This window comes from Mesoplodon mirus (genome assembly GCF_964341445.2).
Source record: "Mesoplodon mirus genome assembly, chromosome: 2".
Classification (NCBI taxonomy): Eukaryota; Metazoa; Chordata; class Mammalia; order Artiodactyla; family Ziphiidae; genus Mesoplodon; species Mesoplodon mirus.
The window spans coordinates 13,404,245-13,429,679 of NC_138977.1; the positions used below are offsets into that span (position 1 = coordinate 13,404,245).

The 25,435-nt window shown below is 45.5% G+C and overlaps 1 protein-coding gene across 2 annotated transcripts in view; it reads left to right on the forward strand.

The window, feature by feature from the left end:
• Positions 1-675: 675 nt before the first annotated feature.
• MAML3 (mastermind like transcriptional coactivator 3) overlaps positions 676-25,435 on the forward strand; it is a 439,331-nt gene continuing 414,571 nt past the window's right edge. For both annotated transcript variants that reach the window (XM_082644936.1, XM_082644937.1), the window contains exon 1: positions 676-2,026. In XM_082644936.1, the coding sequence (XP_082501062.1) occupies positions 1,553-2,026 (474 nt within the window). In that variant the 5' untranslated portion in view covers positions 676-1,552. The remainder of the gene's footprint in view (positions 2,027-25,435) is intronic.

A 25,435-nucleotide genomic window follows, 5' to 3' on the forward strand; every position in this document is an offset into this window, starting at 1 on the left:
ATTATGTACAGCGAATTAAATAATATTCCAAGTTTTTTGTTGCCTATTTCTTTTCGTTCATAATTTGGCATTTGTGTGTTAAGACTGGCCTAGAGTTTGAACAAGTGTCCACAAGCAGGGTTACTACTAGCGAGGACTTACTACCTGGGTTTTAAAAACAAGCCACTCATTTGTCTTTTTCTTTCCACATGGATAGGGATAACAGACAACTGCTGCGAAGCTTCAGTGTTTCTGCCTGGTCATGCACAGTTCTGCAATATAATGTATAAACGTATAACAACAACTTGGGATCACTTGATACCTCGTTTGGAATAAGGAAATTAAATCCAGCCAGGCGCGTCCCCACGGTCGTCCGCGCGCACACACATACACACACATACACAGGCGCGCGCGCACACACACACACACAGGCGCGCGCGCGCGTCAAAAGTTGATTCATTCCCGAGATCCCCCAGAATCTTTCTTTTTCTCTTTTCTGGCAGCGCCGGCTTCCCAGTCCGGGTGGCAGTGAGGTTGGGGGCGTGGGAGGGGCGGGGAGGACGAGCAGAGGGAGGCGGGAGCCGGGTGCCGGTGCGCGCCGCGCCCGCTCCTGCCGGCGGAGAGTCCGCGCCGGGTTTTGCGCCGTGTCCCGGGGCTTGTCTCACGGCCTCCAGCCGCCGCCGCTGCCGTGTTTACTGAGCTCGCGCGTCCTGATATCACTCCGCTGGCATGGAGGAGGAGGAGGAGGTGGAGGAGCTAGAGGAGGAGGAGGAGGCGGCGGCGGCGGCGAGCAGTTGATCATTGTGATGGTGGCAGGAGCAGCGGCGGCAGCGGCAGCCCAGCCGAGCGTTAGGGGCTGCTCTCCGCGCGGCGTTTTGCAAAGGACTTCACCGATCTACTTTTGCAGTCGCCTCGGACTGTCCATGTGTTTACTTCCCCCAGCCCGAGGATTCGATATCTAGGTTCCTGTGAAATGCAACTGAGCAGCCAAAGTACTTTGAGAACACGGGGCGGCATAAACACCAAAACTTTTTTTGTGGAAGGAAAATGCAATAAGCAAGCTTGCCGTTTTCCGATGCGGTGTGGAGTGAGTGTGTGTCGCGCGTGTCCGCACTGGAGGCATATGCTTGTGTGTGTACATGGGGTGTGTTTTTCGGTACGTAGGGAGAAAATGCTTGCCAACCACCGGAAATCTCCTGGAATTTATTAGAAAATAATGGATTATAAAAAGAAGGCAGGCGAAGAACGGATCTTCCCTTGAGTTGCAACCCGATTTGCTGCTGGCTCAGTTTGTTGTGATTCTTTTTGTTGATAGGTGTCTGATGGTATTCTGATAACACCCCCCTTTTTTCCCCTCGAGCTTTACAGTTTAAAAAAAGGAAACAACAACAACAAAAAACCACCCCAAAATCTCTCCCCCTTTTTTTCGCCCGGTCGGGATCGCTGTTTCCATCCATGTGCTTGCGTCTCCCCCGCGTTCCACTTAAACTATTTTAATCCTTGGACCCAAGGAGGAGGCTGATAGGGGGTGGATAAAAAAAGTTCTTCCAAAATAGTGTGCCCGGGGAGCAGGATGGGGGATTTCGCAGCCCCCGCTGCTGCCGCGAATGGCAGTAGTATTTGCATCAACAGTAGCCTGAACAGCAGCCTCGGCGGGGCCGGGATCGGTGTGAATAATACTCCCAATAGTACTCCCGCTGCTCCGACTAGCAATCACCCCGCTGCCGGCTGCGGCGGCGGCGGCGGCTCCGGGGGCCCCGGCGGCGGCTCGGCGGCCGTCCCCAAGCACAGCACGGTGGTGGAGCGGCTCCGCCAGCGCATCGAGGGCTGCCGGCGGCACCACGTCAACTGCGAGAACAGGTACCAGCAGGCTCAGGTGGCGCAGCTGGAGCTGGAGCGCCGGGACACCGTGAGCCTCTACCAGCGGACCCTGGAGCAGAGGGCCAAGAAATCGGGCGCCGGCACGGGCAAGCAACAGCACCAGAGCAAACCCCAGCAAGATGCGGAGGCTGCCTCGGCGGAGCAGAGGAACCACACGCTGATCATGGTGAGGGCGCGCTGGCAGCGGGCACGGGGCGCGCGCGTGGGGGGGGGCGTGGAGCTTCTTACACGGGGGGCACGGGGATCTGATTTGCACGGCGGGCGAAGTGGGCTGAAGCCGAAGGGTTAACGTCAACTTTTGTGAGGTAAAAGCTGCCGTCGCCGCTACCTGTTCATCTGTCAGGGTTGTCAGATTTGGGGAAGAGGGGGCGAGAGGGGGAGAAGCCAGTCACGACTGCGAGGGGCGGAGGGAGCCTGGAGGAGCGTCGGAGTGAGGCCCTGGAAAAGTTTTAGCCCCCTCTCCCTTTCTTAGATACCGATTTGAAAGAGTGAACCCAGAGTTGAAACCTCGCTCCTCCTCTTCACCGCTCCCCACCCCACCCCTCGCCTGGCCGCCTGGGCTCCCCAGACCGGTCCCCCTTCGCCCACCCCTCTCAGTACGTCCGCCGAGTGCAGGGAGAAATGGATGCTGTCGCAGATTCTGGGCGGGCACCAGGCCCTCGAACCTGGGAGGAGGAGGAGGAGGAAGGGAGATGCTCTCGCCTCCTCTCCCCAGCTCACCCTCTTTGGGCTGATAAAGTCTGAGAGTTTTGTGAATGAACTTTGAGGTGGGTGAGAAGCAAGCGAAGGTGGCTGCGCGCGCGCGCGTCCACGAGAGCGCGCGCGGATGCGGGGCGCAAATGCGCTCCCTCGCAGCTCGAGACCCCGGGCCGGCCCGGCAGGTGGAGCGGCTCCGAGGGTCGCGGCACTCGCCGGGGCGGGAGGGGAGAGTCCCCGCCACGCAACTTCGCCAGGGATTCTCTCCCCTCCTCCTCTTAAACTTGCTTGCACAGAGCTTTCTCCGCTGCTCTCCCGCCCCGCTCCCCGCCAACTTTCCGGGCCAGTCTGATAAGCCCGGAGGAGTGGAAGGTAGCGGGAGGTGAAAGAGGCTTAAATGGCTGGGTGGGTGGGTTGGAGGTAGGAGGAGCAGCCAATGGCTTAACTTCTCCGGGAGGAAGGGGCAGTTCCCACCCCCTAACCCTGAGGGTAGAATCCTTTCTCCTATCTCCACTCTCCGGTTCTTTTGCTTTCCTTTCGTGGGGGGGAGCCGGAAGCTTGAGAAAGGTGTCTGCAGCCTCCTCCGCCGCCGCACGGCCCGGATTTGGGCTGCGCGCGTGTGCGGAGTGGGGCGGGCGGTGGGAATCCGGGAGCGTAGCGGGGCCGCGCGCCTTCTCGCGTTTCCCTTGCAGACCGCACCTCGATCGGCGGCGCGGGAGGCCCTCTTGTTGTGCGGCTTATAAATCGCACACGTCCCCGGTCTGGGGGTCGTCGGCGTCGGAGGTGGTGCGGGCGCGGGCTTTCGCTGGGCGTTCCGTGACAAAGAGCCGGCTTGGGGGAGGGGAAGAGGAGAGGCCGCCGCGCTCACTCCGCACCCTCCCCACCTCCCCCCACCCCGCACGTGAAGAGGAACAATTTGTTTATCTTGGGCTTCAAGAATCCTTCCCTCCTCCCTGCTCTCCGAGGCCGCCCAGCCCCTCCTTCCTCCCCTCCCTCCTCGGCGCGATCCTGCCCAGTCCCGCCGGCAGCACCTTCCCTCCTCCCTTTCCTCGCCCCCCCCCCCGTACTCCTTTTCCTCCTCCCACCTTCCTCGAGCCCGCCTTCCCCCTCCCTTCTGGAACGCGGCCGTGGGGGAGGGAGCGGGAGGCGCTTTGTCCGCCTCGCGGCCCGGCTCGCCCCGGAGGCTGCCCGGCTGGGAGGGGCGCTGCGCCCCGAGGCCCTGCCCCCCCCCCGCGGCCGCCCCCGCCCCGCGGGCCCGCGCTCCCCAGCACCCCCGCCGCCGAGCTAGCCCGGAGCGCGAAGAAGAGGCGGACTTGGTGGGGAGGAAGAACGACGGTCACGGAGTCAGGGAGGGAGGTTCTCGCTTTACAAACAGGAAGCCGAAAACCACTGACACACTGTAGCTTTTCTGATTGTACCCGGAGGCGGGGTCGGACCTGCATCTTGACTGTATCTCGCATTCCCTGCTGGTACCTATTTCTCTCCGGGTCCGCGCCGTCTCCCATTCCCCGACCCCCCGTCGCGCTCTGCCACCAATGGGGAGACTCACTTCGTGAACCTAAGGCTCAAGTAGTATTTGAAAGGCGCTGAGAATATCGTCGTTGCCTGCTCCACGCCCTCTTTTCCTGTGTTTGTACGCCCCACACGGTCGGATTGCGTAGGAATGGGCTTTTCGGGAGGCTCCAAAAATCTCAGTCCCACGGCCTCTCTCCCGACCTTTGGGGATGGAGGACTGTTGCGGCGTTACCTCGCCAGCTGAGCAGCGCTGGAACAAAAAGCTGGTGCCTGGTCGCTTTTGATCGCGGGCGAGATCAGTAGAGTTTGCGGCCGGAAAGTTTTAGCGTTTGGGTTGTGTTCTCTCGAGGGTGCCATATCTGCCCTGGGAGGGGTAGTGGGGGCACTCTGGGTGCGCGCGCCTGGGTTATGATACACCCGCAGGTGGGAGCAAACCCAGGGTCCTGAAGTTACCTGGAAGGAGGTAGCAAGCCCAAGCCAGAGCTTACTTTTGAAAATGAAAAAAGATGGTGCTTACTTGAGTGGATGAGACCGAAGCAGTAAATCTCATGGTGAATCCCAGTTCAGCAAGTTAACAGACTTGAAAAATGATTGCCTGAAAATAATATTTTTCTATCAATTTTGTGAAAATAATTTAGCGTATCGATTATACCGATGTACAGGAGTATGTTCTAGCTTTAACTGTATTTCACATATGCATCTCCCATTGATATGTGGTCCAAGTATGTGTGATGAAAATAAACAGCCTTAAACCTTAAGCAAAGAGTTGCATGTAAATTCTAGGTACCACAAAAAAGAAAGGAAAAAAGTTAACATCCTCCTCTACAAGTTATTTTTCCTTTAAAAATAGTTTTAAATTGTACATTGGCCCCTGAAATGAAAGAGTATTTTAACTTAGCCTGTGTGTGAGATAAAATCTTGAGAACAGGTTGCAGAAAACCACGTTAATCTTCCTTTTTTTGAATTAGCTGCTGGATTTTAGTTGGGCTCTGGGAGGGGGGCGGGGCACAGAGCAATTATAATTAGTTCTCAGATTGAGCTATTTGGAAACCCCTAAAGAAAAGCCATAATCAACCAGAGGCAAATAATAATGATGGTGATGATAAAAATAAAGATGAATAGGATTCTTTTCTGTTTTATTGCTATTGTTTACCTTCTGAGGGCCAGTATGTCCAAAGTACTAAATATTGATTAGTTCTTTTTCTGCTTGGCTTGGATTAAGAAGGCAGTCTAATCAAGGCTTTACCTCTTTTGATTTGTTTTCTTATACATTTACAAGCATAGGCATGAAAAAAGCAAACAAGCAAACCAGAAGCAGGGTGGGTGAGGTGAAATAGAAATCTTCCTTTGGCTCCAGGCTGCTGGGAGGGGCCTCGGTTTTGTGTGGGTCCGTAATAGCCTTGTTAGAGAGTGGATAGCCCAGGCCTGGGTTGGAAGCTACATTACTTAAGGTGAAAGGTAGTTTCTGGACATGTAGTCAAATGACTCTCCCCACACACACTTTCTTTATTCAGAAGGGTCTCCCCCTCCTCCCCTCCAAAAGAGTTGTTGCTGAGAACTATTGATTTCACCTATTAGAGAATCTCATTGAAAAGGTGTCTTTTCCTAAAATAGTTTTAATTTGTGGTAGCAGAATGAGACATTGTTCATTTTCTGTACTTAAATCTGAAGTCCTGGTTAAAATTTTAAGATAAATTCCAACTGACAGATTCATTCTCAAGCCAAAGACAGAGTGGCTTGACAAAGGTGTAATCATTCAGGCATACCAAAAAGCATGACAATGCAGTCTTCAGAATTTCAAAATGGTGGTAGTCTTACTTGACCTGGATAAATTCCGTGTTCTCATAACCTTTCTACTTCATAGCGCCATCATAACTTTCAGAGTGTGCTTAATTTATACACAGCTTAAAGACTGTATGAATCCATGTGATTCCTGCTCTGAAGAGTTTACCCCATAAAATTCATTTGACAATAAGCATATTAAACGCTGAGTATTAGAGAAAACTGCAACCTATCCAAAATGTTTTCATCTACTCCTGGAAGAGATCCAGGAAATGTCAACATACTAGTCCAGGGCTAAAACTCCGTGTAAATGAATCCGGTTTCCCATTTCTTATCCTGTTGAAGGTAAATTACTGGCTTTGTATCCAGGTTTTTTGGCAAGCTTGTAATGTCAAACCATTTCTAAATCTTTCCTATGAACCTTTTCTTTGGCTTATCCTGTTCTGCTTTCCTGGGTGATAGGATTGATAGTGTCCCTTGAAAAACCTTCCATAGCCCACACAGGGTGTGCCTTAAGTTTGTGAAAACTTTTTGGAATTTCATTTCCCTGTGCTTCACAAGTGTTTGTCTTTTAATTCTCAAGAAGCATTGAACAAAGCTACAGTACATGTTTAATTGTGTTATGTATGTACTTTAGTTGTGGTACATTTTATTTAGTAATGGGCAGCCAACGATCAGAAAAATAGAGGCATAGTTGGTTAATCATTCATCATAATCTACAAAATGCTCTTGAGGCTGAGTTCCTTTCCCAGGGAATGCTGAGTTTTCAGGCAGATGGCATGTTTGATACTTTCTATCCACTTGCATTAGAATCATAAGGGCTAGCTTTAGAATCTTTGGAGGTTTTCTGCCACTTGATATGAGGAAAATGAACAGTCCCCGGACAAGGTGTACTGACATTTCTGTAAGAAGGATGAGGATTTTAAACCTTAAAATGGAGTTACATAGAGTTATTTTCTAAATACCTCTCTGAGACCAATATAGCCAACTGTTGTTAAAAAGGCTTCCTGACAAGGTTTTTCCATTTGGTTGAGATAAGAATGGGGGAACCTCTCCCTCTTTCTCATCCGTGCTGCTACTATAGGAGGAATCTAGTATGATAAGCCATTCTGCACACTATGTAGTAGTTCTTGGATATGTCTGAAGTACTTAGGGTTTATTTAGTGTCGCTTACAGAGTTTTACTTGCAATCAGTGCTCCATGTGTATTAATTAACACTTCTGTACTACATTCTTGAGCTTAAGATGGCTAAATTCTGTCATCTTTTTCCACATTACCCATCATAGAGAACTGTGAAATAAATCAGACATCAAAGTCTCATAAGAAGGAACATATTTAAAACTCAGTCCCAAGATTTTCATAATATCTGCCTTTTGATTCTCCCAAATAGCTTTGCATTTTTCACTCTATTATTCAGAGGCTGATTATTGAGTTTTCAGATCCAGCTGTTTGCCTTGTTTTTCTTTCCGCCTCCTGCTGCCAACCTTTTGGTCTTTTCACTGATCTTTAGCACTTTTACCAAAGAGTGGGAAGAAGCAATAAGAAGAGAAATTTAATTTTGGTGCTTCCTCCTCTATAACTAATGAAACAATTGGATAAGATACCAATTATTTTGGAATAATTATGGGTTTGATTCAGTATACCATTTACTCTTCATTAGTGAAAATCATAGAGAATAGACTGGATTTTAAAATGTCATTCATTCATTCAATGATTCTGGTACATAGTCCGTAGTGCTTCATGGAAGTGAAAAAGCTAAATCACACTCTTGCATCCAAGACTTTGACAGCGTAGTATGTTCTTTTTAGATTTTCAGCATTATTTAAGCTAGGTTTAAGGGAATAACAGGTGTTTGTTTTTTAATCAGCATTAGACTTGATGCCAGTGACTTCTCAACAGTTTCAGGCTGAGTTATTCCCCTTTCCTGTGACATTTTCAGTAAAATAGTATGCTTACTTCCGTGTTGTTTCAAACTAATTTGACATTGCAAAAGAAGCTGATTTACAGATGTCTGCGCCAAAGTTATTGGATCCCCCAAATCAAGTTTTCATTTAAAAAATACAGCATGCTTTTCAGACAGACACATTCAAAAATTCACTATTCATGTTTGTGAGATGGAAATGGAGCTTTTGGAAAATCAGCTATCACCAAAAACTTAGGAAAAAAAAACAACAACGTTTTTTTGTTGTTTAAATCTAACAAAGTTTAAAGAACTAAAGGAATAAGACTGGATAAAATCACTCAGAAGATGGAGTTGAGGGTCTGCCGTCTAATGAATACTTAAAGATCATAAGGTTCTATTCCGTGGGTCAGAGAAGGCGCACACTTTGTTTTAAAAGTATACCTGGCTATTCCATCTGTTAAACAGTTGAGGGGCTTTTGAGCTGTGGATAAGCAACTCCATTTGGGAAAGAAACACGGTGTTCCCTTAGGGCCGCCATACACACGTGCGTAGAAAAAGCCGTTACTACTATGGATCAGTGCTTTTTTTTTTTTTTTTTTTTTTTATGGCAAGCTGTGCATTCTGTTCTTGGGGGAATTTAATATAAATCTCAAAAGGCCTTCAGTACTTCCTCTGACATAAGGAAAGTGATTTCCTAAGAATAATTGAATAGACACCTCTTTTAATTATATTGGACCTTCCATTGGTTGGAATGACCTTTATGCTGAGTAGAATCTTTTAAAGTAAGAATAACTAACATTTATCCTCCTTGAGCAATGGCTTCACAACCATAGAAAACTTGAGCGAACTCTTTAAACTAACAACCTCCAGAATTTCTAACTCCTGAAGTCTCCATTCCGTTGGGTAGCGTCTGGTTTTGTAATGTTTCACGTTATGGACTCTCAGTCCTCAACACATTTCACTTGTGCTTATGTGTGCGAAGACGATTTTTAGGATACATTACTGTATCATTTCTTTCCTTCCTTCTCACAAGATCTTTCTCAACCTCCAGAAAACCCATGGCAGGGCCAGGGCTTCTTTCCCTTCAAAAGAAGAGGCTGAAGTGCTGAGTCTATTTGTGCAGATCCAACCTGAGTCGTAACTGTGACTCAGAAGGACTGCATAGCTCTAAGACAAGCTCTGCTGGTGCCCTTCATTCTCACAGTGGTGGGTTATTTTTCTTTCTTTGATTGTTTGCTAGATGCTGAAAGTAACTCAGTGATTGAGAGTGCATCTAAAGGGACTGGTACCCAGTAAAGGACTTTAGGAGCTCTAGTGGTAAGGTAAGAGAGGCAGGGGGTGAGGATTTTGGAGGCATCTCCTGGAATGGGTGGCAAAAGAGGTGACTGGTTTTGCTCATTTGGGGTAAACAGATAGTATCCTGGCACCTTGGGAGTTTATGGCGATAACATACGCTTTTAGTAGTCTATTCTGAACCTGCAGACCTTACTAAAACTCAAATATGTATTTTTCAGAGCTAATGGCATTATTGTTTGTATTCCAATATCTGGAAAAAGAAACATTTCCTAAAATATTTCCATGCTCCTTTAAATGACTACTTCTGCCATTTAAATGGACTTACCATAGGATTCCTTTAAATCAGAAATTCTCAATCGGTGGAGATTTTGCCCCCGCCCTGAACATTTGGCAACATTGGGACACATTTTTCAGTTGTCACAACTGGAGGGGTGCTACTGCTGTCTAGTGGGTAGAAGCCAGGGAAGCTGTTAAACATCCTACAGTGCACCCACAACAAAGAGTCAACCTGTCCCAAATACCAGTGTTGCTGTTCTTGAGAAACCCTGCCGTAAACAAGGAGCTCCCCTAGAATGTTGAAAGTACAGAGTGTGGCTTTCCTCACAGCTTTTCAAAAACACTCTTACTACTTAACCGGGTGGAGAGGGGAGTGGATGCTGCTAGGAGGTAGAGAGTCCCTGGGAAGAAGTCAAAACGCCGCCCACCCTGTTGCATCTCAGCTCCGGCCATGGGACAGTCTGGCTTTTCACTTCATGTTGGGAAGGTGAACAGTAGTCATTCTTTTTACCTCCTGGAGCGATTGTTTGGCTCAAATGAATTAATATATGTAAGAGTCCCAAAGACTTGATGGTGCTACACAAAGGCTAGGCTTATTTTTATGAATTACTCTCCTATCACTTACTTGCTTGCCTCCCACCCAAGTGCAGACTTAGAGTGATTTGGGGCTTATTTCACTCAGGCATAAGCCAAGGTCTCATGGTGAGGGCTTGAGCAACTGCTACATATTGGACACTATTTCTAGGCATTGGGGATACAGTAATGAACCAGGGTCCTTGCTCTGGTTGGACTCACAGCAGAGCATCATTCATGTTTCAGATTAGCTGTATAAAATGGTCTTTGTGGTTTTATGAGAACGTGTTAATGGAAGTCATTAATAACCCAACATTTAGGAAAATCCCAAGGATACTAAAGGCTTTGTATCTTCTTGCAAGCTTTCTATAGCTTTCTTGCACTGCTTTCTAAAGCAACATTTATTTCACTGTCTTTCCGGGGGTTAGTGGTGTGGTGGAGAATGAGATTAAAGGATGGTTGCTAAAAACGAGGCTGACGGTCCTCTTTCTTTCCCTTGTTTGGACTAGGAAACACTTGTAGCACCATAATCACCTCTTGACATCAAGCTTTTAGAGGAAATTAGACAAAGAGAGGGAGCATTTAGGAAGAAACAAGCAGAAAGGTGCAGGGACTTGAAACCATGTCCCATGAAGAACAGCTGGGAGACCTGGAGGTGTCTAGTCTGATTTCAGGGATGATATGATTGCTTTCTTAAAATATCTGAAGGGCTGTCATGTGAAAAAAGGATTAGATGTGCTCTTTATGGCCTCAAGGGGATAAAGTTAGGATCAGTGGTTGGCGGCTATTAGGAGTAAGGTTTGGTTTAATATATTAAAAAAACAATTATATGAAAATGGAAGCTGTTCACAGACGAAATGGGCTGTGCTGATGAGCGAAAATGTGCCAGCAAACGTTGTTCAATTGGCTGAAATGTTGGAGAATAGATGACATCTTTTTTAAATTATAAAACTTTAAAACAATATAAAAATAAAATACCAGTGAAAAGAGGATAGGGCCTTTGTGTCTCTTTAATCCTCCTTATATCCTCATGATAGAAAAAGATCGAACTGGGAATTCCCTGGCAGTCCAGTGCCGGAGTTCGATCCCTGCTCAGGGAACTGAGATCCCACAAGCCACGTGGCACAGCCAGAAAAAAAAAAAAAGAAAAAAAAAGCAACGCCAAAAAAAGACCTACCTGTACATGGGAGGAACTCCAAATATTTGTGGAATAAGTTGCTCAGTGAAAATGAGTAGATTAAGTGACTTGATTCCTCTTCCTCAGTGTCTCCCCTCTGCCCCCAGAAGTTATCAAGAGAATCTCTCTCTCCAGACCTTCTTTTTTTGCTCACATATATACTATATAGTGTACATCACCACACACCACACGTTAGTTTTCTCCTACTTGAATGGAGTCATATTATAAATGTGGTTCTGAGATTTACTTTTTCCACATAATATATTTTGGAGACCTGTCCAATTCGATCCACATAGATCTTCAACTCATTTTTTAAACTGTTATATAGCATTCCATAATAAAATGTTCCATAATTTATTGAATGATCCCTTATTTCGAGAGACTCTGGTAGTTCCTCATTTTCTGCCAATTAAGCCTTACTTAATTGCAATAAACATCCTTATCCATATATCCTTGTATATGTGAGCATTTCTGTAGCACAGATTTGGACTTTTTTCCGTATATGTAATATGTATAAACAGAAGAAGTTGGCCAACAAAATCTCTTAATCTAATATTGTTTAACATAGACCTCGAATCTTATTACACCCTATTTTAGGGCAAATGATAATTGTGTCTCCTGAAAAATATGGCTTAAAAAAAAAAAGTATCAACTCTAGCGACTGGTGTGTGTCTTTGCAGTCTGTGTGAACACTGTTACTTTTTAAAGGCTGTAGATCTGGCCACACATCTTACACGAATGACTTTCTTTTCATCTGGTCCCAATGACCAAGTGAGTAGGACTCTAGTTAACAGCTCTTGTTCATGCTGTGAAAGTGGGAAATTCACTGTCTTGAACAAGTTTGTAGTTCTCTTTACCTTTCCTGAGCTTTGTGTTCCCCAGGCCTGCATGGCTTTATGTGTCAAATGTGTATCCATTGGTGATACAGTACCTGGGGTGGCAGCGGGTGCGCCTTTGAGTGCTCCTAAAAATTGCAGGTCCGTGAGTTGCCACTTCCTACAGGTTCAGTTACCCTGACTAATCCAGTCATCTGTGTAACATGGTAATAACAACCTGCTGACCTGACCAGCTGTAGAAAATGCTTCAAAATGGACTTGCCTCCACAGCTGCCTTTTAGTGTTTGTTTCCACAGTGAGTCCTATCAGTTTTCATTACACACAGGTGCTGAAGTGGTCTCAAGACCGCCCTCCTTCAGGCTTCTTGGTCATTTTGATTTACCTCTGGCCTGGCAGCTGCCCTGCCGCGCGATACGAAGAACTATAGTCTATATTTTTATGGAGCCGGAGGAGTTTGGCTTTAGGATCTACGCTCTTGGCTACAACATTATTCTGCCTTCACCTGACTGAAGCGTTCTCTCTTGAAAAGGGTGAGTGAGCAGCTGCCTTTTCTAACTAACCATGACCTCCCAAGGAGCAATCGTCACCTATTTGAACTTCCTTTAGGTTTTAAGATTGGTTTGAACAGGAGCCCACATGAAGATCCGTGGTAGTGCTGGTCCTCGGCTGGCCCTGCTGTTTTCTAACGAGGATCCCCCCCACCGCTTTGCTGTCTCTCGGCCTCACATACCTCCGGCCTCATGTGTCCCTCTTTCCTCATCTCCTTTACCACCATCTCATGCTTTACCTTTGTCAAGTGACAGGAGGACCTGGAAACTTGTACAAAATGTAGGTGGCAGTGATGTGAACAACAGAAGTAAACCGAGGGTGGAGATGTAGGTGATTGGTGTCCACTTTAGAGGTCATTCTCTCCCGAGTGATTCCAATAAACCAAGCGCTGTGCTTCAACTGATGACCTAGATACAGAGTAGCGGCAGCCATTTTCTGCCATTTAGCTGCACTGCATAGCGTCTTAGTGGGAAAAACCCCTTTGGCCTGCTAAGCAAATGCAGCTGTGTGCTCAGTGCAGCCTTTAGGGGAGGGGGCTTCAGTTTAAAGACAGCTGGATAGCTTCTGCTTCAGTAGTTTACATAGCAAGAGTTGCTTGGGCACATAAAATAAGAACCTTTCTCCTAATCTTGCAACTAGGCCAGCCAGTACGATCAACGTAGATATTCCTCAAGTTGCTGCTCTGGTCACGCAATACAACTTCAACCTTTGACTCTTCTGCTGACAGCCAAGTTTGAACAGTGAAGTTTAGTTTTTGCTAGGAGTGTCATCTGACTTTTTTTGTGCTTGCTCCTGATTTTTCCTGGATCTGTTTCTTTCATTTCTAGCACTAGAATGTCTTCTTTGAAGGATTACTTCCACATATGTATAAGGTGGACAGCTGCCTTGCATTTTGCCCCAAGTATAACATTTTACCTTTACATGATTGTAGACAGATAAATGCTTCTCTGTTTTGAATATTAGTTGTTTCATAGCTATCTGATTATCGTTATTAGATAAAAACTGCTTTCCAAAGGCTGGTGAGATTACAGCTATGCTGCAGTAAACTTCTAATTGCTAATTCCTTTGAAAAGTATTTTCTTATTTCTCTTTGAAAGAGTCCAGAGATGATTTGGAACAGGTAATAAATGCTTAGAATCAAGTCTTAACTCATTATTTATGGAGTTTTTAAAAAACATATCTTACGAAAAGGAAGTGTTTCAGACCTGTTTTTTTGAAGAGAGTTCAGTAACTATGGACATAAATTCATTCAGAGGTATATCTGGAGGTTAACGTTAGCATTTATGCAAAGAAATCGGGCATTTTATCAGAGCTGGACAAAATTTTCTGGATACTAAGTAAAAGAAATAAAACTGCTTTAATGGTTGGTTCTTGAGTTTTGGTTTCAGAATGGCTAAGCGAGTTCCCAGCGGGGGTAAAACATACATCCCCTAGGCCCACTCCCATCCTCTATTCTGGGCTCCTTTCGTCCCCAGTTCTAATCTACTGTGGCATTTCAGTCCGTCCTTCCTCCCGGCCTCCTTGACAAGAAATGTGGCTGCAGCAGTGGCTGCCTTTGCAGAGCATGCAGGTGGTGTTTATCTTTAATCACTTCAGGTATTTCCTCACAGTGGTGTGTGCAGATCAGCACCTCCCTGGCTGTAACATTCTCTTACTGTTCACATCCTGCAGTAGCCCTTTCCTGCGAGATCCTCTGGTGTTGGGTAAACAGAGGTGGTTTATATAAAGAAGCAGCTTTCTCAGTTTAGAAGTTGTTGCAGCTAAAACGGTTGAAAATGTCTTTTGCAGTTTAACTGGGAATTCCTAAATGGTTTGCAGCTGCTATTGGATTTTTAAAAACATGTTCAAAACACGTTCGTTTTCTTCCATGAAGGACGGAAACAATGACTTGAGATTTGGATTTCATGCTGCTGACTTCTCGGAACCTATTGAAGGACTATTTGAAAAAGCTGTTTGTCATAACATTGGATGACCATATCAAAAAAAAATATCTTGGGGGAGGTTGTATATGTTAGAGTGGAATAGGTCTGGAGCCCACGATGAACTTTGACCATGTCATGGTAACTTGGAGGGTGGCAAAGTAGGCTAAACTGGTACTTTGGGGATCTGGGAAATCTGGCACCCCAGCTACTGAAATTCAAATGGACTGTTGCTTTTTTTTTTTTCCTTCAGTGTTTGATCCTGGTCTTAGATTGAAAGGACTGATATGAATCATTCAAGGGCTTTTTCTTAACCTGAAGTTTGTGGTCTGAGATTCCAGTTGGAACACTTGGAAATATGTAACAATAGTTTCAAGGAAGGGAGCTTAATGATAGTGTGTGCCTGGGAGAATCGTGTCTTTGTTCCCTCTGCTGAGGTGCAGGTTGTCTGTGTTACTGGTTTGGTAGGCTCCGTGTTTATCTGTGGTCTGGAATGTCAAAGGACTGCCAACCTAAGAATTGTTTGCTTCCTTCTCTACCCTAAAGTGATGGTGTTGGAGTTTCTCATATTGGCTCATGGGGGCGGGGACAACCATATATGGAAGAGGGAAGGGAGATTGGCCGGCTTTGGTATTCTCATCTCATCCTTTCTTCCTAATGCCATTTTCATTACTCTATTAACAGAGAGTAGATACGCTGAGTAATTATTTATGTCTGTCTTTTCCTTCACAGTGTAATGCACACTTCACTTGTTTTCTTCAACTTTTCGTAATCTGTGTGTTCATGATACACTGAAGAGCAATCAATTTGAGAAGAGAGATAATTAGCTTTGACAGACTTACAGAACTGAGACTGTAAGAGGAGGAAGCAAGAGTGTTGCTTAAGCAAAGGATTCCATTACTGGGTTTGAGAGAAATTATCCAGATAAATTCTTCAGTGTTAAAATTCACCACCATCTGGGTGGCCCGGGTTATAAGAAGAAGTGGATTATTGTGTGATTTTTAAGAATTTAAATATTTTTCATAGTTTAAAAAATACTTTTATTCCCAACATAAATTTTTTTTAACATCTTTATTGGAGTATACTTGCTTTACAGTGGTGTGTTAGTTTCTGCTGTGTAACAAAGTGAATCAGCTATACATATACATATATCCCCATATCTCCTCCCTCTTGCGTCTCCCTCCCACCCTCCCTATCCCACTCCTCTAGGTGGACACAAAGCACCAAGCTGATCTCCCTGTGCCACGCGGCTGCTTCCCACTAGCTATCTGTTTTACATTTGGTAGTATATATAAGCCCATGCCACTCTCTCACTTCGTCCCAGCTTACCCTTCCCCCTCCCCGTGTCCTCAAGTCCATTCTCTACATCTGTGTCTTTATTCCTGTCCTGCCCCTAGGTTCTTCAGAACCTTTTTTTTTTTTTTTTTAGATTCTGTATATATGTGTTAGCATACGGCATTTGTTTTTCTCTTTCTGATTTACTTCACTCTGTATGACAGTCTCTAGGTCCATCCACCTCACTGCAAATAACTCAATTTCGTTTCTTTTTACGGCTGAGTAATATTCCATTGTATATATGTGCCACATCTTCTTTATCCATTCATATGTTGATGGACACTTAGGTTGCTTCCATGTCCTGGCTATTGTAAATAGTGCTGCAATGAACACCGTGGTACATGACTCTTTTTGAATTATGGTATTCTCAGGGTACATGCCCAGTAGTGGGATTGCTGGGTCATATGGTAATTCTATTTTCAGTTTTTTAAGAAACCTCCATACTGTTCTCCATAGTGGCTGTATCAATTTACATTCCCACCAACAGTGCAAGAGCATTCCCTTTTCTCCACACCCTCTGCAGCATTTATTGTTTGTAGATTTTTTGATGATGGCCATTCTGACCGGTGAGGTGATATCTCACTGTAGTTTTGATTTGCATTTCTCTACTGGTTAGTGATCCCAGCATAGCATTTTTTTTTAACCACTTTTAAATTGAAGTATAGTTAATTTACAATGTTGTGTTAGTTTCAGTGATTCGGTTATATATATGCATATAATAATATATGTATTCTTTTTCATTGGTTGGATTAAATTATTCGTACATTATTTTCTCTTTTCTGGATTAAAAAGAAATGTGTGGAACAGAGTGTGAGAGGTTGACTGTGTCAAAAAGGGAAGGGGGCGGGGTAAAATTCGCAACATCTAAGTAAGAGAAATGAGCAAATAAGGCTCCCGTGTAGCCATTATTCCTACAGAGCTTCCTCCCTGGGCCAAATCACGCCCTTATCCACAGTGGAGGTCATGATGATATGGAAAAAAGGGATCTATCTAGAACGTTCTGAGATATACTGGTTTAATGCTCATAGGAGCGGAGAGAAGGCTTTGTAGGGGAGTTTCACTGAGAAAGAAAATGTTGAGACAGCTCAGGGTCCAGTCTATGGGATGAGTTCCGTTAGGTGACTGTCAGCTCTCAGCTGCAGGATCTCTAAGCATTGACCCGGAACTAGCTTGAAGGTGGGCTAGGAGGAGGTGGGGAGAGTGGAAAGGTGTGTGTTTCCCTGCGCAGGGAATCTTCACTAGGGATCAGCGTGAAGAGCTCCTTTAAAATGTGCAGCTTTTCTCCTCTCCACACCCAGGAGCTGCTTCTGCTTCCCCCACCCGCTCCATTCCTCTGTCTTTTGTTCCATGAATAAATATTATGTGGTTTGGTGCTCATTACTCTTTGATATGAAAAAAGGCAATTCATTAGGTTGAAGGAGGAGGGGGAGGGAGACACCATTTTTCACCCGGTGCATCAGGCGCGGTTACACTGATTTGAATTCCCAGAAAAGTAATAAAACAGTGAAAATAATGATAAAACAGCTCCTGGGCTGACAGCTGTGCAGCACGCGGGAACCCCGCGCACAGTCCCCCGTGCTGCAGCAGAACAATATTGCAGAGCATATGGTGCCTTGCAAGCCAGTTGTTGAACTCGGTGGCTCGCTTTTGTCTGGGTGACTCTCCCCGCACCGGGCCTGTGGTGGCTCTTCAGAAACTTCTAGTCTCCTTGGCAGGAGGGCTCTTGGCTCCAGGCCAGCCGTGCTGTACGGTGGCTGACTCTGGCCACGAGGAAAAGCTCAGGCTCGGGGAGCGTTCACGCCTCCTTCCTTTGGTCACTAATCAGATCATTTGTTCCGCAAGGAGAAACTGGGATCTTTTTTCTCCATGGCAGCCCAGTGGCTCCATTACCAAAGGAAACTTTTCTGCAGGCATGCCAGTGAATTATTAGGGATGCATTACTTCACCGGGGGCTCACTTCTTCTTGCGAGCAACCGTTGTTTTGTTTTGTGTTTAGTGCCTTTCAGATGCACTTTGCACATTCCCTCTTCACTCTAAAGGCTAGAACAGCTAAAGCTAGCAAGCACGTTAGGGCTAGTGTTGCTGCTCCCAGGGAGCACGTGTGCCCGTCTATCTAGTTTTTAAAAGACGTTGCTAAAATAGGCCTTTTGCTTAGCATGGGTCTTTTTTTTAAATGTGTGAAGCTGGCATGTGTGTGTGCATAAAAAGACTAATTAACTTCACTTTCCTCAGAGGGGTCTCCTTGGCCGCCCCGCACGTGTGCCCCACATCGGCCGGAGTCGTGCCACCATCCTTAAAGCCTTTAGGACGCCAGCCTCTACGGAGTCAGGGTCACTCATTCTGGTTCCTCTCTTCTTGACTCCAAAGCACAAGGGAAGACCCAGAAGGGCCGCACGGTCCTGGGAGAGTGGTTCCTGCAAACATAGCAGAAGGCGAGTCTCAGAGAGAATCACACTCCATGAGGAAGGGTGGTAGCCTGTGCTATTGTGCTGCCTGCCTGAGAATATTTTTATTTCAGGAGCTGAAAGGAGAAAACGGGGGGGGGGGGGGGGGCGGGGCGGGGGGATACGACGATGGAGGAGCACCAAATGTCACCATATTCTTGATCTCTATGGGATTTTTTTTTTTTGCAGAACACCCATAAAGCTTGTATTCTGAAGCTGGAATGAGTGAGTTTCTTTTTCTCATGAACAAATGTCATTCCAAGGCCGAATCTACTGGGAAAAAATATACATATGTATGTGTATGTATATTTATTTATTTCTGTGATGTTCTACTAATGACTAATCAGAGAGTACATCTGAACGCTCTTCTGGGGGAACTGATATTTTTTCAGGCCTTTAGTTTTACATTTGTGTTCACTGGCCTTGAAAAAAATGTTTCTAAATGGAGGAAAATCGATCTGCCATAAATCTGGTATAAGTGGGGAGGCACTTGCCGTAGCATTCGGGGCCTGGGAGAGTGGATGCCTGTGCCCTGGATGTGATGCAGAGCGTCCCGAGGAATGAGTGGGGTGCTGTTTGCTGCTTACTTGCTGGGTTGGTTGTAGGAGCTCCTTGATGGTGTGAAATCCTGTCAACCTTCCCTTGATGGTGTGTTTCCACAAGTCATAGTCAATCAAGGGAGAGGTATTTCGGCTTTTACCTTCCTGAGTTTCCTGAGTTAGGGGAGCAGTCTTAACCTTGTCTCGCTTTAAGAGATGGAAGCAAGAAGACAATGACTAAAAAAGACCTACACTTGACTCTCCCTGTTCCTTGTCCTGGGCACCTGTGGAGCTACCCACAGCTACTCTGGAGGTTTTGCTACAACTATTACAGCCTCGCTCAAGGGACAGCTGGTAGAGAAGTTGGAAGGGACGAATAGAGGAAAAAGAAAGAGCTAGAAAGGAAAGCAGGAGACAAGAGGAAGAAGGTGAGAAATGATAAGACATTTTGGGGTGTTCAGAATAGGTGAACATTTGGCTAGACGAAGTATCCTTGTTCCCACTGGATTAAATTTGTAAATATCTTTTTGGCCATTTTATATTTGCACAGTAATATTGGATATTCTAATTATGCAGTGCGCTTATGGGATAAGTAGAGCTACAGTGAGACTCAGCCCACTTACCAGGTCACTAAATGAGTGGGTGGCAAAGCAAAAGTAGAAACAGCCTATTGACCTTCTACATTTGGTACAGCTTTTCCGGTTGGATGAAGAACCGTGAATCTGAAAATCCAGCTGTGTTGTTTTATACTTAGGAAATAAAAATCTTAAGGGGTTATGGGGAGAGTTCAATTAAAAAAAAACTCCCCCCCCAATGTGATTTGTATTATAATTATTTAATACCTAAAGGACTCTTATAATTGAATTTTAGGGTGCTTCATTTACATTCTAGCTGGCGAGAGTTAGAAATACTGTCACTTTGTGGTCCTCTAATTGTTGTCCCAAACATTCACAAAATGCCCTGTGATTCAATTATAAGTATCTTCTGGGGACTGTGTAATTATATACCACCTAGTTATCATCATAAAGCACCAGGGGATGGTAAGCCAATCAGGTAGCGTTAGTGGCTGGTTGTTCAAACCCTGTAATTGATAGTACAAAGTGCTTTGCGTAAATGTACAAATTTTATAAGAGGGAATGATCTAGCTTTAGGGGCAGGAAAGGGTTGCATACTCATTTTTAAGTTATACCAATATGACTTTTGAAGTAAATGCTTGCTGATGATATTAAATAATTGACAGATTTGTTTAGCATAAATGAAATATGAAGTCTAAAGATGTGGACCAGAAACGCTGTAGCAGTGAAAGAAAGGGGAGGGTACTGGTGCGTACATAAAGCTATGTCTTTGTAAAACGAAAATTAAACAAAGAACAATACAAGAAAATATGCCGCGTAGGGGAAAGAATTACCGGATATGAGTATCAAGTAATCTTTGAATTAAAGAACGGAGAATGAATATTTTCAAGGATATTTCAAGAATATTTTCAAAATAAGAAGTCTTTAGCCTGCTCCTCCCAGGGCACCACGGAGGCATCTACTTGCAGACGTCGCCTCTCTTCCAGAGCTCTTTAAACTGGTCGCCAGCTCTCGACAGCAATTGCTTCTGAGTAGTGTTCAGACAACCCTGACATGAGTCCCCTGGTATGTCATTATCGAGTCTCATATTTAACCTTTTTCTAATAGCCTCCCCAAAGTCCAGAGTTTTCAGTTAGTGCCAGAGGAAGTTAGAAAGGGTGTTTTTCCTCCTCTTGACTGCACAGCTGTGAGGAACATCGTTACCTGGAAGTCACCTTTGTTTTTCCTCTTTTTTTTTTGGTCCTTTGAGAGGACCAGGTAGATGCGAAAGGAAAGTGACACGTTGAGATAGGCCAGATTTTGTGGCGAGTGTCAATACATGAATAAGAACGTCTCTTTTTCTTATTTTTACTGAGTCTCTTGCTTGATTAACTCTATTCTGCTGGGAGAGAAGGACCAAGGAACACAGGCATTCGTAGAGAATGCGGCTCTCCTCCTTTTCCCTTTCCTGAGCTTGTTATCAGTGACGCATGCGTGATGCTGAGAGGTCAGGGACCAGCTGCAGAGTGTGGACAAGCCCGAGAACAGGGGCGATGGTTACACTGGCGTAGGACCCACCTTGGCTGCTCCTTACGGTAGGTAAACAAAACCCTTTTGCCCAAGTGCTGAACAGTCTCATGACCACTGTGCCTTTAGAAGGAGGGTCCTTTGTTTTTCTTTAAAGGATATTTTTGTTTGTTTGTTTGTTTGTTTTGTTTCGCCGCCCCGCGCAGCATGCGGGATCTTAGTTCCCTGACCAGGGATCGAACCGGTGCCCCCTGCAGTGGAAGCACGGAATCTTAACCACTGGACCGCCACGGAAGTCCTGAACCTTTCTTTTTTTTTTTTTTGAGGTACGCGGGCCTCTCACTGCTGTGGCCTCTCCCATTGTGGAGCACAGGCTCCGGACGCGCAGGCTCAGCGGCCATGGCTCACGGGCCCAGCCGCTCCGCGGCATATGGGATCTTCCCGGACCGGGGCACGAACCCGTGTCCCCTGCATCGGCAGGCGGACTCCCAACCACTGCGCCACCAGGGAAGGCCCTGAACCTTTCTTATTAAGAGAAGCATATGGAAGTGGTGACATCTCTGATGTCATAGAAATCGGAGAGAGCATTCATGTATTCAGGAGACTGGGGGACACCCAGAGGTCTCATTCCTGAGAGGAGGCTGGAGGCAGATGACCCAAAGAACCGTCTCCTTTGCTGCTTCTCAGCCTCTGGCCTGGTGCTGGGAGCAGTGGGCGACTGCAGATGTCCTTGCCCCACTGTCACCACCCGTGGAGATGGAGGAGAGGGGCTCTGGGAAGAGAGCTGGGTAGAAAGGGGGGAAGAGAGGTAACAAAGGGCAGGGACCGCCGGGAGACGTTTGGACGTGGACCCTTCACTGCTTTTTGAAATAGTGAGAGGAAATGTTTCTGCACGGGTCTTGGAGATACATGGAAAGCCTCGTGGAAATCCCATTCTGACTTTCCTTCGTGGCTTGTTCCCTACCGACCCATCTTTTTGGTTCTGCACAAATTCCCAGGCACCTTCTGCGTCTGCAATGCGTCCTTCTCACAGCTTGTGGTTCTGCAGGGGGAGAAGCGAGGCCACCTCTTGAGAGGGTCTCCTCCCTCTAACCCCTTACCCAGGGAGTCCCATCCTTCCCGAGACGAGGGCTCTGCCCCGTGCTGTCGGGGTGGTGGGTGCTGGGCGCATGTGAACACGCCAGCCTTTGGTCTCAGCGGCGGAGGTCTGCTGCTGTCAGGGTTTTCCCTGTTTTTCTCCCAACCTGCACTGTAGGGTTCCCAGGTTCAACCAGCACCAAGCCGGTAACTTCCTCTGGGTGGCTGTGTAATCTCTGTTCTATGTATAATACAGACAGACTTTCTGATGATCAAATATAACAAATGCTCTGTCTCTGGCTCCCATCCCCATGATCGGGGCGCAGTTTGTTCTAGCTCAAAGAACATTACATGGAGAGCCAGGAAATCAGGTCTAGTTCAGGCTTTTCCCCAACAAACTATATAACCTTGAGCAAATCACTGAGTCTCCTAGGACCACAAAACTCATGGTTTGATTCCATTGATTTGTAAGGACACTTTACAGGAGGAAGGAAATATTTCTAAAATTCAAGTGTTTAGTAACTTTGTGTAGCCACGCTGGTACTACCTGAAAGCCTAGGAGTATCTACGTCCTTCTTTCAGGCTACCTAGAGGTTCCCACCAGGTAGAAACAGGAACAAAAGAGATCTCAACGTTCACTGAACTGACTGAAGTGTTTTGTCTAACAGATGGTAGTTTATAAATTTAATGCGTATGTGCACGTGCCCTGCTTGGAAATAGGGTGTGTAAAATTCGGCAAGTCAGCAGGATGTGAAGAATTGTTTCCTAATTCTGCTGGTCCTCTCTGTTAAGAACTCTGGGCCCCTCCTTCCCTCATCATGCTCTCCTAGCACCATATATATGAGTGGTCCTTGTCCTGTATAGCTTTTATGGGTGAGTGGCCAACACTGTGTGACGACCTTCTTTAAAGCAGAGACTGAGCCTGTTGTATAGGAGGAACTCCAAAGCTCTTTCTTGAATGGACCTGAACTGTAATATTGGCTGAGATATTTCATCACGTCCTTATTAATTATGGCATGAGTCCTAAACTTCAGGGCTGGAGTCTTAAAATGTGGCTGGAAAACCCAACTTTTTTTTTCTAGTTGGTTGAAGCCATTTTTCTCTCGTCTTTCAATCAGCGCGTATCCACCTGCCATCTAAGAGCGAAACCAACGTGTCCTTTTTTGTACCATTTCTTAATGATTTGTAAATTTACAAATCATTTTCCTTCCTTTACTAAGGCCAAATAATATCCCGGGGATCTTAATCAGTTTTTGAAAGTCATTGTACAAACTTCAGTTTACAGGCCTTTGTAGCACGTATGTGTAGGTGACCCTCAGGGTGATTCTTTTAGACTCTTAATTTCTTACTGGTAGACTATCTCAAACAATGTAATACTGTATTACAGTATTTTAGCTGAGTTTACTTTAGAAATATGCATTTGGGCAGATAAAATTATGAGGATGAGCAGTGGGCCGATTTATATGACTCAAACTATGCAAACAAGGAAGACACAGTCTGTAAATGTAGATATTGCTTCTTCAGTTCTAAAGATGTTTACTTTGTAGTAGGTTTACCAGCACATTTTCTAAGTAAAGAATTTCACATTTTAGAGTTCTTGGACCATCTCAACAAAGCAAGAAAACTAACAAAAAGCTTTTTAGTTGGAATACACTATCTAGCAGATTCTTGGGTACAAAGCCATTTTTCTGGCCTATTCATCTTCTCCTTTGAGCAAGCATATTTTCTCTCTGGTTCTGTCTGAGTAGTTTTGACAAGCATATGAAAAAAACCAGGAGAAGGCCCCAGAATTAAGTCACATTCAGATTGTTTTGCTAACAACTCATTGTTTTATAATTCCAAGGTGAAAGATAAAAGTCACTCCAATCAAATTAAAAGGGCAAGAAATGAACTTGGTTGAGTCTAATGTTTGTTTTAGGCTTGGGATTTACACGGGTGATTCTGTTGCTCTGATACACTGATAAATGTCTTATCCCATGCCACAATCAAGCAACAAAACAAAACAAAACAAAATTCCCTAAAACAAACCAAAAACCTTAACCTTCTTGGTTTTAAGTTTGCAGACAGGTTTTTTCCTAAGTTAATTTTTTCTCACCTATTTCTCGTGTCTGTGCTTCAGCTAACACCGGCTTAGACTTTATTACTGGTGACCTTTCCATCACTGCATATTCATTAGAATAGTAACAAATATTAAGGTGTGTTGATTGTAAATGACCACGTATGCTTTGGCTCTTTTAGTTGCTATACTGATTGGCCATCAGCCTGAAAACTGCTCTTGTTCCCATTTTCTTTTTTATTTGTTTCAGCTCTCTGGCAGACAGAGTCTCAGCCTGTCCTTCCAGAGGGCCGGGGGCAGTTATTAAGAAAGAAGGAATAAAAAAAATAATTGTCTCACTTGGAGAAAGAAGACATGCATAAGAATTGTGTGTGTATGTGCGTTTGTGTTTAGAAATTTGGTTGGATAATTTTTTTACCTCAGAATGGAACAGCTCATGCTTCTAAGCTATTCATTTATATAACAACTACATAGCTTCCAGAATTTGCCATGACCTGGAAGGGGGCCTCCATGATCCTATTGATGGAAAGCATAATAATAGTAACAGCTCGCATTTCCTGAGTGCCAGACACTGTTTTAAATGCTTTACATGTTATCATCTCTCTTAATTTTCACAACCATCCTGTGAGGCTGTTGTAATTATTATTTCCATTTAAAAGATGGGGCTACTGAGTCCCAGGTTTTGACTACTTCCCAAGGTTAATGAGTGGCAGGACAGGGATTCAAACCCAGACAGTATTCCTCCAGCGTATGTGTGACTAACAACTGTCTAACTACTTCTCAGTGTTGGTCCTAGGAGGAGAATGATGGGTTTAAGACTATTTACTTGTGCTGTGGAACATGGTTGAAGGGAAATCTTGAAGGTCCACACCCAGATGCTACTCTTTCCCATTTATTCCCTGACTGGCTTTTTCCACTCAGCCTGACCTTAAGGGCAGGGTGCCGGTTCTGGGGTGCTAGGGGTCAGCTCTGGGCTGCCTGGCTCCTGTGTGTGGCCTGATAGCCATGGCTGTTCTCAAAATGTACCATCTACTTTTATCAATTTGTTCCTCTACCAGATTGCCAAAGTCAAAATCTTATTTGGGCTTCAGCACAAATCTAGAGGATTAGCATAGCTGCCTTCGGAGCAGTGCCTGATGAGAGCCTGTGTGTGTGCACCTTACTATTATTATTATTGAAGTATAGTTGCACAAACTATTAGGTATAAAATAACCCTTTTTTTTTTTTTTTTGCGGTACACGGGCCTCTCACTGTCGTGGCCTCTCCCGTTGCGGAGCACAGGCTCCGGACGTGCAGGCCCAGCGGCCATGGCTCACGTGCCCAGCCGCTCCGCGGCATGTGGGATCTTCCCGGACCGGGGCCCAAACCCGTGTCCCCTGCATCGGCAGGCAGACTCCCAACCACTGCGCCACCAGGGAAGCCCGAAAATGCCCCTTTTTTGACAGCACACGGAGAGAGGGTTTTCCAAGAGCACCAGGTCCTCAAGGTTAGGGTCAGCCTCGGCTCCACAGACCCAGTTGC